Source organism: Martes martes, assembly GCF_963455335.1.
Source record: "Martes martes genome assembly, chromosome: 1".
Taxonomy (NCBI): domain Eukaryota; kingdom Metazoa; phylum Chordata; class Mammalia; order Carnivora; family Mustelidae; genus Martes; species Martes martes.
In genome coordinates this window covers 48579568-48598468 of record NC_137888.1, presented here as the reverse complement: position 1 = coordinate 48598468, position 18901 = coordinate 48579568, and the positions used below count along the sequence as shown (strand labels likewise).

Below are 18901 nucleotides of genomic sequence, written 5' to 3'. Positions count from 1 at the left end.
GGATTTTTCTAACCTGTTTTTCCAGACCCCTTGGCATTTTCTTTACTTTCTTATGAACCAGCTATGCCTTAAAAACTTTTAAAAAATAATTATTCATCACTTAAGGTATTCTGTAGCAGCAAGATTACTAAGGATATTTCTTTTATAATTATATGGCAAATGGAGTCTCTCCAAAGTTAGCAAGATAAAATTTAATATCAAAAATGCCAAGTTTTATATAAAGTTCCATAAGACTAAGAGTTTTTGTTGATGTTAGTTTTGTATGAATCAGTAGTAGGATGCAGTTACTGGGGTGAAACTTGTAAAAGCTAGTGTAATTTTAGGTTGCATTTATAGAAATACAGAATCTATTATAAGGGAGGTGGTGGTATCCTATCATATTTTAATTGATCAGACCTGACTTGTGTATTCCACACTCTAAGGAAGGTATTAAGAGCCTGAGAAATGTCTGGAGGAAAAGATCTAGAGAAGTCAGGGAAGTCCTGATAGGCGTTTTTACTCATTTGAAGGGCTCTCTGGTGACTACGGTTTTTATATATGTCTTAGATTACAGAACTGAGATCAGTGGTGGAGCTTATAGGGAAATATATTTGGGCTTAATATTAAGAATTTTGGGTAGAAGTGGATGAAATGGGTAAAGTGTGTCAAGAGGTATAAATTTCTAGTTATAAAATGAATAAATCATGGGAATGTAGTGTACATCATGGTGACTATAGTTAATAGTACTGTGTTGCATATTTGAAAGTAGTTAGGAGAGTGGATCTTGAAAGTTCTCATCACAAGAAAAAGAAGTTTGTAACTGTGTATGGTGATGTATGGTGATGTTAACTGGGTTTACTGTGATGATCATCTTGCAATACATACAAATATTGAATCATCACATTGTACACCTGAGGCTAATGTATGTTATATGTCAATTATACCTTAATAAAAATGCTCCAAAATATGAGTTCCTGATAATGTGCCAGTTACTCTTTCAGGAGGCATACTGATAAGTAAACATACAGTATAATTACCTTGTGCTATGTGCTATGATAGGGTAAATACAGAATGAAATAGGAGAACATTAGGAGCATTGGGTCAGTTTTGAGGGGCCCTTCTGAGAAGTTTTCTGGTGCGGGTGAGGTCTGAGTTGAGGATGAATAGAAGTTACCAGTAGAAGAGAAAGGGGAAAGGTCTTGGCCTGAGGTCTCAAAACAAAGGGAAGAGTACTACTTAGGCCAGAGAGAATTAACACAATCCTCAGTCTACAAATAGGAATTTAGCATGGCTTGAAAGGATAGTGAAAGGTGTGGGAAAGGGAGATGGGGCTGGAAAAGCAAAGCAGGAACCAAGTTGTGAAGGGCAAAAAAGAAAGAAAAAAAAAAATAGAAGAGCTTTCCAAACATGAGAGCTTTTTTTTTTTTCCCCCTTTTTAGATTTATGTCTTTATTTGAGAGAGAGAGATAGAGGGCACTAGGAGGAGGCAGAGGCAGAGGGAGAGGGAGCAGCAGACACTCCACTGAGCAGGGAGCCTGATGTGGGGCTCCATCCCAGTATCCCAGGACATGACCTGAGCCAATGCAGATGCTTAACTGACTGAGCCACCCAGGTGCCCCAAGAGCTTTTTTTTTTTTTTTTTTTTTGAAATGTAATGGTCTGCCTTTGAAGATCATGACTCTCATCAGAGCCATTTAAACAGGATGAGTAACCATTTGTCAGGGATATTCTAGAGAGAATTCAGGCTCCAAAGGAATAGTAGGATCTTTGAGGTTCTTTCCCAGTCTGAAATTTTGAAGGTCTCTGATTATATGATCTATCCGGGATGAAAAATGATACACTTAAAGAAAGTCTCTGTAGTCTCTTCCTGACTCTGCCATTGTCTTGCCAGGACCCCTTAGGCTAGCAATTCTTCCTTTCCGACCCCTTGTGTATCACAATGGAGGGACTAAGGTGGATAAGCTCAAGTGTATCTTTCACGTAGCAGTTCTTACCGTAGTGTTGTAGTAGTGATATTTTCTTTCCCTCATTCTACGTTTACTAATTGAAATTCTTCTTTAAGACACTGTTGTCGCTTCTCATTTATTTATTAAATCATTTATTTCTATCAATATGAACCCATGGATACTTATTTTATTCTTTGGATTATAATCCATTATTTATTTTGTTGTTCAAATTGTTGGAGCTTTGGCCACTGGAAGACCTGGATTTTAATGTTACAGAGTACAAAAAGTTTATTGATACAGTTTCAACTTCCATGTAGTCACTAATCTTTAAGAAGCCACACCTTGTTGAATTTGGTGTAGTATCTAAAAAGAATATTCACAATTATATGAAAAGGCTGTTAATGTAATTCTCTCTTCCCTAATACTTTTCTTCATGTATTTCAACTAGAGCAATGTATTGTAACTGATGGAATGTGGAAACAGATACAACAATCCACTGTCTTCTTATTAAGCCAACCAAATTAAAGAACTTATAAAAATATAAACAGTGTTACTCTTCTCATTCATTTTTATTTTGTAAAATGTTATTCCTTTCTATAGCATGAGGAATTTATTATTTTTAAATGAATTAATAAATATTTTTAAAATTTCCCCTTTAATTTTTTGTCTGGTAAATATCTATGGATAAAACCCACAAAAACCAAATTTCTTTGTGTTTTGAATGATTTTTAAGAGTATAAATGGGTCCTAAGACCAAAAAGTTTGAGAACAACACTCCTAGGCTATTTTTAGATGATACTATTAGCATAGTCAACTCTTTTTAAACTCACAGATAATGTGATAGAAGATGGTCAACTTTAAAGGTTTTCTGTCTTTCCTTGAAGTAGCCATTGTGTGTTCAAAGGAATGTACAGATGCATGGTAATTTTAATGTTTGCCTATGTCTTGAAGTCCATCCAATTAGTTCCAAAGTCAAATACTGTATAAAAGGTCATCATTAGAAGTTTCTTTCGACACAGTGTCTGATATGTACTGATCAGTAGATATTTGTTGGTTGCATGAGTAAACATCGACATGTATTGTTTTTTCTCTAAAAATCCAGATTAGCAATGAAATTGAGAATGTGATAGAAGAATCCACAAAACCAGCAACTGAGCAGATTGCAGAATTCAGTATACACCTTCTGGGAGAGCAATACAGGGAAGAACTACAGGATCCTTCCAACTTCCACCACCAGCACCTTGCAGAAGAGTTTATTTCAGAGGTAGGTGATTTTTGGGTTTGTTTTTCCTTCTTTTCTTTTCTTTCTTTCCCTCCCTCCCTTTATTTCTTTCTTTCTTTATCTCTCTCTTTCTAATTAACAAGACATTTTCCTGGGGTTGTAAATTTCCCATAGTCATAAGACTGGTTAAAGGTAGGTTAAGGAATTAAGCTTTTCTATTTGCTTCAGACGCCTGCGACTTAGCTATTTCTTCAGAACACTCTGTAAAAAGGTCACAGAAAGGCAGATGAGTTTATTTAATTGAAGCAAAATCTGACACACCTTTACCATCTGCTAACAAATAAATACTGTTTCCAAAGTTCTGCTGCATAGCCAAAGAAGAATGTGTTCAATGGCATGGTTTTGACTTGACAGTATTGAGAGAAATTAGTATGTTTAAGAAACTACACACTGTGTATTGTTTTTCTTGAAGGATCATTAAATTTAATTTGTTTTAATTTCCAATTAAAATTCTTTTTCTAAACTGAAAAATTTGGGGCAGTCAACACATAAGTAGTATACAGTACCAAGTTCAAAAGGACAAAAGAGTATCTGGTGAAACATAAAGTTCCCTCCTATCTCTGTTCCTTGGTTGGAGGTGTTTTTAAAAAAGTGTTTCTTTAAAGAATCATGCCTTAGACTATCCTGCAACTTTAATTTCTGGAAGAATTCTATATGGGACTTGAAGTCAGGATTCTTTCAGTGAAAAATGATTCATACTTGGCCCACTTCTTGTGTGCCTTTGCTCTTGTGTAGTAGGGCATTGAGTGCCCAGCTCCCCTTTCTGTCCAGTGACAGGGCACAGCATTCCTTCCTGTTTACTTCTTTTCCTTCCCTCTTGATGGGGTTCTCCTTGCCTGAGTTTTTCAATTCCATTACATTGGACTCATTTCCTTCCCTAGACACTATGTCTAGAGGAGAAAAAGAAATGTGCATCTCTCAGCCAAACAGCATCACTGCAGCCATCCGACGTAGGGAGTGTAAGCCAGATGATTATTTTTCCTATCTGTGTGGCCAAGTTGCAAGGCTGTATGGTATGTAGAAGAAATGTCAGCCAGGCCAGTGACCACCTGGCAACACATAGTGTCTTGGATTAGCTGTCTGGTTCTCTGTGCTCTTGGAGTTAAGGAAACTTAGTAAGCCTGAGTGTTTAGATAAACAATTGCACTAAATGACTGCGTATTTAGAGGAAGTCTAAGAAACATTCTCAAAAACATCTCCAGCAGAGACTTTATGAGGTATATAGTTCTTGGCTTGAGGTGCTTTGGGGGTGATGAAAGGTCTGGGTCTATCATGTAATGGTTTCTTTGGCATATCTCTACAGCCCTGTCCCCTTACCTGCAATGAAATGTCTACCAACAGCCACTTGATGTGTAAAGCAGCTGAGTTACAGATTTTGTCTCTGAAAGGTTCTGTGTTTAATGCAGATTGAAGGGGGTCCCTCTAACTCTCTCCCTGCAGGTCGCAGTCATAGGGATTTCTCCTTTAATATTATTTCCTAGGCAATAATATGGGAAGATACTCAGGGAAAAAGAAAGCCTGATTGGAGAGGATTGTGGTTCAGGAGCAATTACTTTTTTTTTTTTTTAATGAAAAGAGTAAGATAAGCTTGGGACAACACCAAGTATGATGTCAGAGAGAGAAAAGTAAGCAAGAAAGTTTAGGAGCATTGATAGCTGATGATAGCCACAGTATCAACACAGTGTCCTTGCATAGTGCCTATGTTCTACCTGTTGCTTTCAGGCTGTTAGCTCAAAGCAACCATGTGGGTAAGGATCTCCACTGTACAAATGAGGCCGGGAGGCCAAGTAAATTGTTCATAGTCATTTCAACCTCTAGGAGTAGAAGGGAAAATCAAGTCTCCTCCTTCCCTTCAAAGTGTTCCTTCCTTTATATCATATAGAGTCACCTTAATTTTAGTTCAGGTGAAAAGTTAAAGTGAGCTTCACAGTTTTCCCAGTCCTGGTCTCAATTCTATAACATTTTTATCATGAGACGGGGGAAGAAGAGGCATGTAATTCATTGGGAAGAATATTGGCTTTGGTATTAGAAAGGTTTGGGTTGAATACATTCTGATTTAGTTATTTACCAAATATATGACCCTGGGCAAGTTAGTTGACATTTATCTCAATTTTCCCGTATATGAAATTGGGAAAACATTTATCTCTTGACATTGCAAAGATGAGGAGTAATATTGTAAAGCACCAGGCAAACGTCAGGATTATTGGAATCCCTGAAGGGGAGGAGAAAGAAAGAAGTCTAGAAGATATAGTGGAACAAGTTCTCCATGAAAATTTTCCCAATCTCGCGAATGGAACCAGCGTTCATGTATTAGAGGCAGAACGGTCTCCCCCCAAGATTATAGATTCTCGAAAGTCCTCGAGACACCTAATAGTAAGAATGAAGAATTATAATTGTAGGCAGGCCCTCTTGAAGGCAGATAGGACAAAGAAGCTCCTTACATACAGAGAAAAGCCCATCAGAATAACGTCAGACCTGTCCACAGAAACCTGGCAAGCCAGAAAGGGCTGGCAAGATATATTCAGGGCACTAAATGAGAAGAACATGCAGCCAAGAATACTTTATCCAGCAAGACTGACATTCAAAATGGATGGAGAGATAAAGAGTTTCCAAGACCTGCAAGGCTTAAAAGAGTATGCAACCACCAAGCCGACACTGCAGGAAATATTAAGGGGGGTTCTATAAAAGAGGAAAAATCCTAAGAATATCATTGAACAGAAATATAGAGACAATCTACAGAAAGAAAGACTTCAAAGCTAACACGATGTCAATAAAAACGTATCTATCAATAATCACTCTCAGTGTGAATGGCCTAAATGCGCCCATCAAATGACACAGGGTTGCAGATTGGATAAAATGACAGGACCCATCCATATGTTGTCTACAAGAGACCCATTTTGAACCTAAGAATACACCCAGACTGAAAGTGAAGGGCTGGAGAAGCAACTTTCATGCCAATGGGCCTCAAAAGAAGGCCGGGGTAGTGACTCTCATATCAGATAAATTAGATTTTAAACTAAAGACTGTAGTCAGAGATACAGAAGGACACTACATAATTCTTAAAGGGTCTATCCACCAAGATGATCTAACAATTGTAAATATCTGTGCCCCCAATATGGGAGCAGCCAATTACATAAGAAAACTATTAATCAAGATAAAGAGTCATATTGATATGAATACATTAATAGTAGGAGATCTTAACACACCTCTCTCAGTAATAGACAGATCATCCAAGCAGAAAATCAATAAAGAAACAGGAGCATTGAATGACGCATTGGACCAGATGGACCTCATAGATATATACAGAACATTCCACCCTAAAACAACAGAATACCCATTCTTCTCAAGTGTACATGGAACCTTCTCCATAATAGACCACATACTGGGTCACAAATCAGGACTCAACCAATACCAAAAGACTGAGATAATTCCCTGCATATTCTCAGATCACAACGCTTTGAAACTGGAGCTCAATCACAAGGAAAAGTTTGGAAGGAACTCAAACACCTGGAAGCTAAAGACCACCTTGCTTAAGAATGCTTGGATCAACCAGAAGATCAAAGAATAACTTAAACAATTCATGGAAACCAATGAGAATGAACACACTTTGGTCCAAAACCTATGGGATACAGCAAAGGCAGTCCTAAGGGGGAAATACATAGCCATCCAAGTCTCCCTCAAAAAAATTGAAAAATCCAGAATACACCAGCTGTCTCTACACCTTAAAGAACTGGAGAATCAACAACAAATTAAACCAACTCCACACATAACAAGGGAAATAATCAAGATTAGAGCAGAGATCAATGAGGTAGAAATTAGAGATACAGTAGAACATATCAATGAAACTAGAAGCTGGTTTTTTGAAAGAATCAATAAGATCGATAAACCATTGGCCACACTAATCCAAAAGAAAAGAGAGAAAGCTCAAATTAATAAAATTATGAATGAAAAGGGAGAGATCACAACTCACACCAAGGAAATAGAAACAATCATCAGAAGTTATTATCAACAGTTATATGCCAGTAAGTTAAGCAACCTAGATGAAATGGATGCATTCCTGGAAAACTATAAACTCCCAAGATTGAAGCAGTGATCAAAAGCCTCCCAAAAAACAAGAGCCCAGGACCTGACGGATTCCCTGGGGAATTCTACCAAACTTTCAAAGAAGAAATAATACCTATTCCTCTGAAGCTGTTTCAAAAAATAGAAACAGAAGGAAAACTTCCAGACTCTTTTTATGAAGCCAGCATTACCCTGATCCCCAAACCAGCAAAGACCACACCAAAAAGAGAAATTCAGACCAATATCCCTGATGAATATGGATGCCAAGATTCTCAACAAAATCCTACCTAATAGGATTCAACAGTACATTGAAAATACTTTCCACCATGACCAGGTGGGATTTATCCATGGGATGCAAGGGTGGTTCAACTTTAGCAAATCAATCAATGTGATAGAACAAATCAATAAGAGAAGAGAGAAGAACCACATGGTCCTCTCAATTGACGCAGAAAAAGCATTTGACAAAATCCAGCATCCGTTCCTGATTAAAATGCTTCAAAGTATAGGGATAGAGGAAACATTCCTGAACTTCATCAAATCTATCTATGAAAGACCCACAACAAATATCATCCTCAATGGGAAAAAGCTCACAGCCTTCCCGTTGAGATCAGGAACACGACAACGATGCCCACTCTCACCACTCTTGTTCAACATAGTATTAGAAGTCCTAGCAACAGCAATCAGACAACAAAGAGAAATAAAAGGTATCCAAATTGGCGATGAAGAAGTCAAACTCTCTCTCTTCGAAGATAACATGATACTTTATACGGAAAACCCCAAAGTCTCCACCCCCAAACTACTAGAACTCATTCAGCAATTCAGTAACGTGGCAGGATGCAAAGTCGATGTACAGAAATCAGTGGCTTTCTTATACACTAACAATGAAAATAAAGAAAGGGAAATTAGAGAATAGATTCCATTTACTCTAGCACCAAGAACCATAAGATACCTGAGAATAAACCTAACCAAAGAGGTAAAGGATCTGTACTTGAGTAACTACAGAACACTCATGAAAGAAATTGAAGAAGACATAAAAAGATGGAAGACCATTCCATGCTCTTGGATCGGAAGAATAAACATGGTTAAAATGTCTATACTGCCTAGAGCAATCTAAACTTTTAATGCCATTCTGATCAAAATTCCACCAGTATTTTTCAAAGAGCTGGAGCAAATAATCCTAAAATTTGTATGGAATCAGAAGAGACCCCGAATTGCTAAGGAAATGTTGAAAAACAAAAATAAAACTGGTGGCATCATGTTACCTGATTTCAAGCTTTGCTACAAAGCTGTGATCACCAAGACAGCATGGTACTGGCATAAAAACAGACACATGGACCAGTGGAACAGAGTAGAGAGCCCAGATATGGACCCTTAACTCTATGGTCAAATAATCTTTGACAAAGCAGGAAAAAATATACAGTGGAAAAAAGTCTCTTCAATAAATGGTGCTGGGAAAATTGGACAGCTATATGTAGAAGAATGAAACTCGACCATTCTCTTACACCGTACACAAAGATAAACTCGAAATGGATAAAAGACCTCAACGTGAGACAGGAATCCATCAAAATCCTAGAGGAGAACATAGGCAGTAACCTCTTCGATATCAGCCACAGCAACTTCTTTCAAGATATGTCTCCAAAGGCAAAGGAAACAAAAGGGAAAATGAACTTTTGGGACTTCATCAAGATCAAAAGCTTCTGCACAGCAAAGGAAACAGTCAACAAAACAAAGAGGCAACCCACAGAATGGGAGAAGATATTTGCAAATGACAGTACAGACAAAAGGTTGATATCCAGGATCTATAAAGAACTTCTCGAACTCAACACACACAAAACAGATAATCATATCAAAAAATGGGCAGAAGATATGAACAGACACTTCTCCAGTGAAGACATACAAATGGCTATCAGACACATGAAAAAATGTTCATCATCACTAGCCATCAGGGAGATTCAAATTAAAACCACATTGAGATACCACTTTACACCAGTTAGGATGGCCAAAATTAACAAGACAAGAAACAATGTGTGTTGGAGAGGATGTGGAGAAAGGGGAACCCTCTTACACTGTTGGTGGGAATGCAAGTTGGTGCAGCCACTTTGGAGAACAGTGTGGAGATTCCTCAAGAAATTAAAAATAGAGCTTCCCTATGACCTTGCAATTGCACTACTGGGTATTTACCCCAAAGATACAGATGTAGTGAAAAGAAGGGTCATCTGTACCCCAATGTTTATAGCAGCAATGGCCACGGTTGCCAAACTGTGGAAAGAACCAGGATGCCTTTCAATGGACAAATGGATAAGGAAGATGTGGTCCATATACACTATGGAGTATTATGCCTCCATCAGAAAGGATGAATACCCAGCCTTTGTAGCAACATGGACGGGACTGGAAGAGATTATGCTGAGTGAAATAAGTCAAGCAGAGAGAGTCAAGTATCATATGGTTTCACTTATTTGTGGAGCATAAGGAATAACATGGAGGACATAGGGAGACGGAGAGGAGAAGGGAGTTGAGGGAAATTGGAAGGGGAGGTGAACCATGAGAGACTATGTACTCTGAAAAACAACCTAAGGGTTTCGAAGGGGCGGGGGGGTGGGAGGTTGGGGGAACCAGGTGGTGGGTATTAAGGAGGGCACGTATTGCATGGAGCACTGGGTGTGGTGCAAAAACAATGAATACTGTTATGCTGAAAAGAAATTTAAAAAAAAAAAGCACCAGGCACATAGAAGTCATTTAATAAATAATACCTATTATTAATCTTGATGTAATAAAGTGGAATGATTCTTTCAACTGGACACCTGTACAGTAGCTAATTAGATGTGATGAATTAGAATACTTGTACATGGTTAGACTCAAGAGATGACAAAACTCAAAATGAGATGGGTCTAGCAATAATAATAACATACGGTTGTATAACATTTTGCAATTAATGGAATTCTTTCAGGTACATTCATTTTAATCTTATGAAAACCAATATGGTTGGTGGGCAGGGCAGTATTAGTTCTATAAAATAAGGCTTGTATGCAGTTACTTTGCCAGCAGAAAGAGCTGAGAAAAACTCATTTTTAGATTCCTGTCCTGCAAGATTCCATCTCCACTTTCTTCCTACAAGAATTATTGCATTTCTCTCTTTCCTCTAAGAGAATAAAACAAGGCAAATTGTCATAAGTAAAGAGTTACTTGGATTTGGATTCTTTATCCTTAAGACATTGAGATCTTCAGTGAGCCATTATTTTTTTAAAAAAATCCCACTTTCCCGATTATATTAAGACTTGGTTTTAAAAGCAGATTCCCAGAGATAGCTCGACAGTCCACTAACAACTTCTTTCCCTTACTCTGGTGTTGGCTCCATAGTGACTTATCTGCTGAGACTGTCACCTTCTGAAGTGTGGGCTAAGTGTTCAATGTTGTTAAAATATGTTTTTATGCATCACCGGACCAGTTTTAGATTTTTAGTCTAGTTAGCATTTTTTCCCTCTCTCCAGTCACAAAGCTCATCTTGATTTACATGGCTGGATTTTAAAGACTCAGTGATAAAACTGGTTCCTATAGATGTTTTATAAATTGATCTTTTAAAAAAATGAAAGATTTTATTTATTTATTTGACAGAGAAAGACACAGTAAGAGAGGGAATACAAACAGGGGGAGTACGAGATGGAGAAGCAGGCTTCCTGCCAAGCAGGTAGCCTGATGGGCTTGATTCCAAGACCCCAGGATCGTGACCCCAGCCGAAGGCAGACACCTAATGACTAAGCCACCCAGGCGCCCCATAAATTGATCTTTTGGCCAGTTGAATTCCCTGGTCACAGCTTCATAACCTTCCTCATGACACCCGGTCAACAGGGCCTCTCTCCTGGGGCCTGAGCTTCAGCTTGTGGATGAGTTTCTAATGTTGACTTTGTTTGCAGTTCCCCTTGTCTGGTAGGAACAGGAAACAGATGCCATCAGATACTTCACACTCACAGAAAACAAACACATGACTGTTTGTCAGTGTGTATGCTGTGGCCAGATTTCTAATCCCAACAATTACATTTTAAAATGTTGTTATAGCTTTTTTTTTGTTCTTGAGACTAATGTTTTTTTCTAAATTTTATCCCACAAGGGAAAAAGCAGTGCTTTGCCAGTAAGAAGTTGCTTTTCGGGCACCTGGGTGGCTCAGTTGGTTGAGCAACTGCCTTCGGCTCAGGTCATGATCACGGACTTCCAGGATTGAGTCCCGCATCGGGCTCCCAGTTCATTGGGGAGTCTGTTTCTCCCTCTGACCTTCTCCTCTCTCATCTCTCTCTCACTCATTCTCTCTCAAATAAATAAATAAAATCTTTAAAAAAAAAAGTTGCTTTTCATAATTTGGAAAAAAATTAATATTAAAATTGTCTTTTAAAACTTTAAAAGACAAAAATGTAAAAGAAAAATATGACAGTGTTGTGTTAAAAACTATTTTCTAACATTGTAAGCTATTATAATTTTCTTATGTAACTTTCTGCCCACTATGTATCCGTATATGTATATAAGCTTATACTAGTTATAAACAGTGCACTTTATATTCAACTCTTAAAAACAGTATTTTCTATGTACTTTTTCACATTTCTACATAGCTATAAACTTTATTTTTATTTTTAACAGGTTGAAAATGCATTTACTGGGTTACCAGGCTATAAGGACATTCGTGTACTTGACTTTAGGTAAATAGACTCTAAAAATGTACATGTTTAGTAGCACTGTTTATTTCAATGTAATATCTTTTTGTGTTTATTATGTATGCTCTAAAAACAAATGAATGTTGTAATTCAATACTATTTCTGGTAAATGTGTTTTCTTAATGATAGTTTTTCAGGAGAGGAAACTGAATTAGAAAAAGGCAAAAGAATATATTCAAGGAGACCTACTAGATCTGTTATTGGGCAGATAAGAACTTCAGAATTCATGTTCCCAGCTTGCTTCTGACAAGGTCACTGCTTTTCCTTGGCAATGAGGGGAGCCTGAAGTCACATTAGAGATTATCTTGGCTTCCTACTAAATCTTGTCAGTGTTCTGCTGAGGTGACTTTGACATCTTACTGTAAGGCCATTCTGGAGGGGATGCATTTGTCTTCATTTCAAACATAACAGTTCTAAGTAAATCAGAGACCTCTTTTTACGACATCTCTTCTCTGCTTAAAGCAGCATCATACTTGTCAATGTTTTCTGAGTGAATGCTTTGAATCGGGGACTTTATATTCCTGAGCTAACTTAATCAGAATAAATATTATTATTAATACTCGTTTTGCAGAGAGCAAACAGGTTTAAAAGGACGAACTATTAGCCCGAAGTCAGAAAGCTTATAAATTAGCGGTGGAAGAGGGATTTTGACACCTGGTTGCTGCCTTTACAGCCCTTACTCTTAAACCCCATGCTAGACTCAGTACTGGGATGGTTTGGAGCATTTGGAGAATAGTTGTGACCCAGGTGTTGCATGCAGGGGAACATGAGTAAGGGAACTGTGTAACTTCAAAGCATAATCTATAGGGCCTACATCTTACCTTTGGCATATTCTCTAATCACAACTTCGGGGTTTACCAGAAATACTAGCAAGCACTTACATAGTATTTACAGTACACCAGGCTTCATATCTGTATAACTCATTTATTCCCAGAAGCCATGCTATGAGATAGTTATTAGTATCTTCATTTTTTGTTGTTGTTGTTGTTCCAATAAGGACACCAGAGCACAGGGAATTTCAACAATTTACCCAAAGACACTCAGCTAGTTATCTGTGCAGGGGAGAGGGCAAGCATGGTAAAATTGACCCACCACCTACTCTCACACCCTGACCAGTCCCCAGTTCAACCTTAGCACTTCTCATAAAATACTGCCTCCAGTTTGACTAAATCTCATAGGAGAACCCAAGAATGTGAGGCGCTTGAAGACCTCTCTCATCTGGCAGCACATAAAAGGCAACGTGGCCTTTGGAACCAACTTCCCTGGGTTGAAATCCTGCTTTTGGCACTTCTGGCTGGATGATTTTAGATAAATTAGCATGTTTTTAAAGTTTCATTTATCTAAAAAAGAGAATTTACTATTAATTCTGCTTTACCAAAAATACTTTTGAAATACTGGGTAAATTATGTAGCTTCTTTGTTCCCCAGTTTCTTTCCTGTAAAATGGGGATTCTAATGGTCCTTAATAATCTTAATGAAGATTAAATGAACTAATTTTTATAAAACACTTAGCACAGTTTTCTGGCACATAGGAAGATCTATTGTCTGCTACATAAAATAAATAAATATTAAAGGCCATACAATACCCTGTGGTTCAGTCCTGACCTTTCCCAGTCCCTTAGTATCTTTCTGTATAACATCCGATTTTCTTTTATTTTAAATTACATGACACATTGTCTACCAAAAAAAAAAAAATGTTTCCTAATTTTGCTAAATACCAGCAACTGGAGTTGTCTGCGGATCTACTGAAAAAAAAATTATTTACAAAGAGAAAACCTCATATGAATGGTTTAAAGATAGTAAATATTGTCAGTTTAAAGATAGTAAATATTGTCAGTTTTAAAATAGAATCTTGTCTCCCCTTTTGTTTGCTACTTTCAGTCTACATCAGTTTGTCAACATCTAATACTATGCAAACATTTTGATTTAAAGAAACATTGTAGAGGAAATAGATTAAGAACTTGCACTTTGATGAATGATGTGACAGTTATAACTGTCTTAAACTCTACTTAACATGTTCAATTTTTATTTTCAGGTCCCCCAAGGAAAATGGCAGGTAGAGTACTTTTTGGTACTTTTTATACAGTCCACTGATAGAAAAGATAGTTTAGAAAATTTGGTAGCCCTAGGTCCAAGGGAGCATGGCTCAATTCTTTTATAGCTTTCAATATTAGCATCCATCTCCTTACAGACTGGGGGTTAGCAAACTTTTTTACTTAAGGATTAATTAGTAAATATTTTAAGCTTTTCAGGCCATTTCTTCTCTGTTGCAAATACTTAACTCAGCCATCAGATGAATATAGATATAGATAATACACTGAAAATGAATGAGCGTGGCTATATTCCAATAAAAATTTATGGAAACTGAAATCTGAATTTCATGTAATTTTCACATGTCCAAAATATTGTTCTTGTTTTTATTTTTTCAACTACTTAAAAATATAAAATCTGTGAACTCATAGACACTGGGCTGGATTTAGCTTGAAGGCTGTAGTGTACAGATCCTTGTCATAGACTGTTGACTGTTAAGTATTTGAGTTACACTTAATTTAAAATAGGAATAAAACCCACCAGTAATGTAAACACTCTCAAGGTACTATGTCATTCAATAATATAATCAAGTGTCACTTTAAGTGGTAAATGAAAGGGAGAGAGCTGATCTCTATTGTAGTTCATTTACAAAAACAGCTGCACTCTGGAATTTCTTAGAAAAGGCATAATATAAAAACATAGTCAATACCCTTTCTGGAGGTTGCTTGTCAGTTTTTGTTTTTGGATTCAACTTTATTTAAAATTCATTTTCTCTTGCAAGATTGATATGTGTAAATAGAATTCATGAAGCAAATTTATGTGTAAACTATGGACGTGTTTAGACATACAGTAATACTACCTCATCGTAACATTTTTTATTTGAAAAGAGCTTTCTGACGTCCTCATTTTTATTTATATTATTTAAGTAAGTGTTTACTAAGTGCCTACTAATTGGACAAACCCTATACCTACAAAAATTAATAACTCGGTTTATTTCCTCTAGGAACACAGAATCTAATGAAAAGTGCTTTCAGAGATCTGTCAAATTACTGGTTCTTTCTTATTTTTTCATTTTGTTTTCTTAATATCCCCTTGAGATAGTGAAAATGAGGATTAATATTCATTCTCCTTCTGAAAGTGAGGATATTTTGCCCAAGACCGACAAATTGATTTGCCATAAGTTATATAACTAGGAGGTTTCAGATATTTTGACCAAGGTACTCAGAATTTTGGTTTCTGTATTTTAAGTGTATGTAAACTGTTCTGTGTGTATATGTTATAGGTATATGTGTTGATGATCAGTACTCAACCGAAAGGCCTGATTGTTTAGTTGTTGCCCTCTCGGCATGATTAGAATATTAAAACAACCCAAACTCTCATGTTTAACCCAGAGACTTTTGGTCAGGGTTATGAGAATTTTTTATAACCAGAAGAATGATATCCAGTGACTGAGTGCTAAGTCCTCTATAGGGACACAGATACCAATATGAAGCTATTAGATTTTATGAGAGAATTGTTAACCTAGGTTAACAAAATTGTTCAGTATTGTCAGTTATTACCCTGTTAATGGAATTGATTTCTAACTTTTTGGTATACTTGTATTCTGGACTGTGGATGAATAAATGTGTGGCACAGAAATAGTCCATTTATATAATACATAACCACTCTCTTTCTCCCTCTCTGTAAGCATTTATATCCATATGGAATTTTCTATTTGCTTTGTAGCTCTCCAGGTGCACACATTATTTTAAGTTAGTAGATTACCCATTTGAAGTGAGTCATTAATGCATCTGCCTGGCATACTTAAAAACTTCAGCTCCAGGCTTTGTAAGAAGAAATTTTATAGGATATCTAAGTTTCTCTGAAATATCTTTATTTTGGTTGATCTTAATGAGGAATGATACTATTATTTCTTATGTTGAGAATCTGTATATGTCAAACAGCCAATCAGGGCATTTGAGGGTAGAGAATGAGAAAGGATAAATTTCACCTCCACGTGATTGATGTTTCTGGAAATAGCTGTCAGAAAGAGAAATTTTCCTTTATATAGCAGCTGGGTTATTCTAGTTTAGAAGATGAAAGAGGATAATACAGTGGTGGCTGGTTAACTTGGAGGTGCTGAGTGTGGAGAGCGGACAGCTTTCTTTAATCAGATTATGTTTTGTCTTCCAATGTGTCTGCTTCTTATGTACTTCCTTGGGCTCTTGACTTTCTTTTATTCTATCCCTCATCCTGAGATCTCTCTCTGCTACATTTTCCATGCCAGAACTCAGTCTGTTTTGGGTCATAGGGACATTCTTGGCTCCGAAGATAGGTGGTTTCCTGATACCTTCAGCATTTCTTTGAGTTCTCTTTCCAGGACAAAAACATGGTAGTGAATTGCAGCGTATCTCTGAGGCATTTTATCTTCTTTAATGAATTTTTCCTCACTAAACAAGGTAGACTACAATAGAGGTGTTATTTTTATATGTCTTAGGGAAATGTTGGGAGGCAGATTATATTTTGTCAATAAAGGATAAGGCCAGTAGTCTAACCCATACTGCTTAATTTGCTCAGATTTCTTGATCCAGGAACATTTCTCTTGATCTTCTCCATGTGATATTTAAAAGTCATGAAAGGAGCATGGTAGAGTCTCAGTGAAGCTTTGATTCTCCTTGTCTAATTTTCTGCATATCATGGGAATGAACTGAAGTGCTAAGTGGCACAGACATTTTTCCCCATTTTTTTTCCTTATTAGTGCTTTCTGTCTTAACATGAAATAGGTTGTGCAAAGACCCCAAGAAGCTCACCTTTCTGGAGATGTAGTCATGGTCTATCTCACAGAGTTTGGAAAGAGCATGTACTTCCTCAGGGTTGGGTTCTGGTTATGAAGTAATATCTCTAAAATGATTATGCATTGGGCAGCTGGATGGGTCAGTTGGTTAAGTTACTGCCTTCGGTACAGGTCATGATCTCAGGGTCCTGGGATCCAGCCCCCCATCAGGCTCCCTGCTTAGCAGGCAATCTGTTTCTCCCTCTCTCTCTGCCCCTCCTTCTGCTTGTTCTCTCTCCCTCTCTCAAATAAATAAATAAAATCTTTAAAAAAATAATTACTCAGAAGTCACAAATGTGTGAGCATGCTCTTTAGAGTGAAAACTTTAGAGACTTTGGTATTTAGAGACAAAATTTTTCAGATTAAGTAGGGAGTATCATACTGTCATTTAAGTGGCACAAATTTAGTTGCCTTATCTGCCTGCCTTAGTGAATAAAATTGACCATTTGTTCTTTTATTGTTTTCAAAAGTATTAATTGAACTACTATGAGCCAAGCATTGTGCTGGAGGCCTGGGACACATACTGTGTGGCAAGTTCTGACCAGTAGGTGTCTCTCTTACTGTTTTATTCTACCTCAGGGCCATCAGTTGGTTATTTTAGCATATTTTTCTGGATTTATATCTTTACAAAAGAAGATCAGGAATTACCCATGAATCAATATATTCTGACACAAAAAATTAAGAGACTGAAAGAAGTTCTAGACAACAAGCTGATGTCTTACCACTTTGTAGAGCATTAGGATGTCAAAATACTCAGTTACTAATTTAAAGCCCCCTAAACCACCCCATTAGAAGTGGTAGCTTATCAGATCTGGGAGGAAAACCTTATGGAAGTTACTCAGATTAGGCCAAAAACATCAAAGAGGCCTGGCTACTTGTATGGCTGGTGAGGGATGTCACTTTCATGGTGTCCTCTATAGTTCGGGGTACGAATCTGCATGAAGCAGGCTCAGGACAGGTCCCGTACTCCCAGGAAGGACAGGTCTCTTAAGACCAATTCATGCTTACTAAATCATAAGATATGATGCATTGTCTAGGATGCCAATTGATTTATTTAAAGCGAGAGATCTGCCAACTGACCAATTATTGCATTGTCTGGCTCATGCATTCTTTCCCCACAGGAAATTCTGTAGGGACTTTGCAAAAGTTTCCTTTGCAAGCTTGAAATAAGAGAAAAGAAATTGGGTGATTTTATTTTTTAAAGATTTTATTTACCCATTTTTGAGAGAGAAGCAGGCTCCTCACTGAGCAGAGGCTCCATTCCAGGACCCTGGGATTAGGACCTGAGCCGAAGGCAGACCTTTAGCTGCTTAACTAAGTCCCCCAGGTGCCTGGAAGTTGGGTGATTTTAATGGCCAGTATCATCAAGCCGTGCTAGCCTGTTGTGGCGTCTCCAATCTAGGGATCTCTTTTTACAAGGAAGCCACAATTCATTGGTCTGAAGATTTCTACTAAATAGTGAAATAAATTAATTGACTGATCCCTTTTCCTAGACTCCATGAGATCATTCTTATTATGTTGATATTTTTTGTTCAGATTTGTGAATACCTAATACCTTAATTAGACTGTAGTTTTCTTTTTATATTCAGACGAGTTTAGATTTCTATTTATTTAGTAGGTACTAGGGGCCCTTCAGTGCCAGGTACCATGCTGAACACTGGGGATGGAAACTCAAGGAGAGACTGAAAGGCAGTCACTTTAAACAAAATCTTTTTACAAAATCACAGAAGCTGTATATTCTTTGATTATATATAATGATATATAAGTAAGTTCAAAGGGAGAAGTGCTTAAATTATTTGTATGCTTTGATTTGGGACTCATTTTACTCCTACAGAATCTCTGAAGGATGCAAATTGTTTCCATTGCCTGTCTTTCTTGAGTGTTTATCTTTGGATAGGTAGTGTTCTTCTGTCTTCCAGAAGTATTGGTGTGACTTGCTGGGTCCTGCTTCTGATGGCTGTGTCTCATCACAGACTGGTGGGAAGCCAGAGTGGTGACTAGAGCAAAGCTGTCCTCATAATGAATTTTTTGGATAATAGTTTAAATAAACCTGCTGAGAGTATAGCATAGTAGTTCAGAATTCAGGTGCT

At 37.2% G+C, this 18901-nt stretch overlaps 1 protein-coding gene across 1 annotated transcript in view; it reads left to right on the top strand.

The window, feature by feature from the left end:
• The window catches only part of IMPG2 (interphotoreceptor matrix proteoglycan 2), a gene marked incomplete at both ends in the record, with an annotated part of 83875 nt that overhangs the window by 28895 nt on the left and 36079 nt on the right, over positions 1-18901 (top strand). Inside the window, 3 exons of the mRNA XM_080819000.1 lie at positions 3028-3189; positions 11896-11954; positions 14004-14024. Of these exons, the coding sequence (XP_080675126.1) occupies positions 3028-3189; positions 11896-11954; positions 14004-14024 (242 nt within the window). The remainder of the gene's footprint in view (positions 1-3027; positions 3190-11895; positions 11955-14003; positions 14025-18901) is intronic.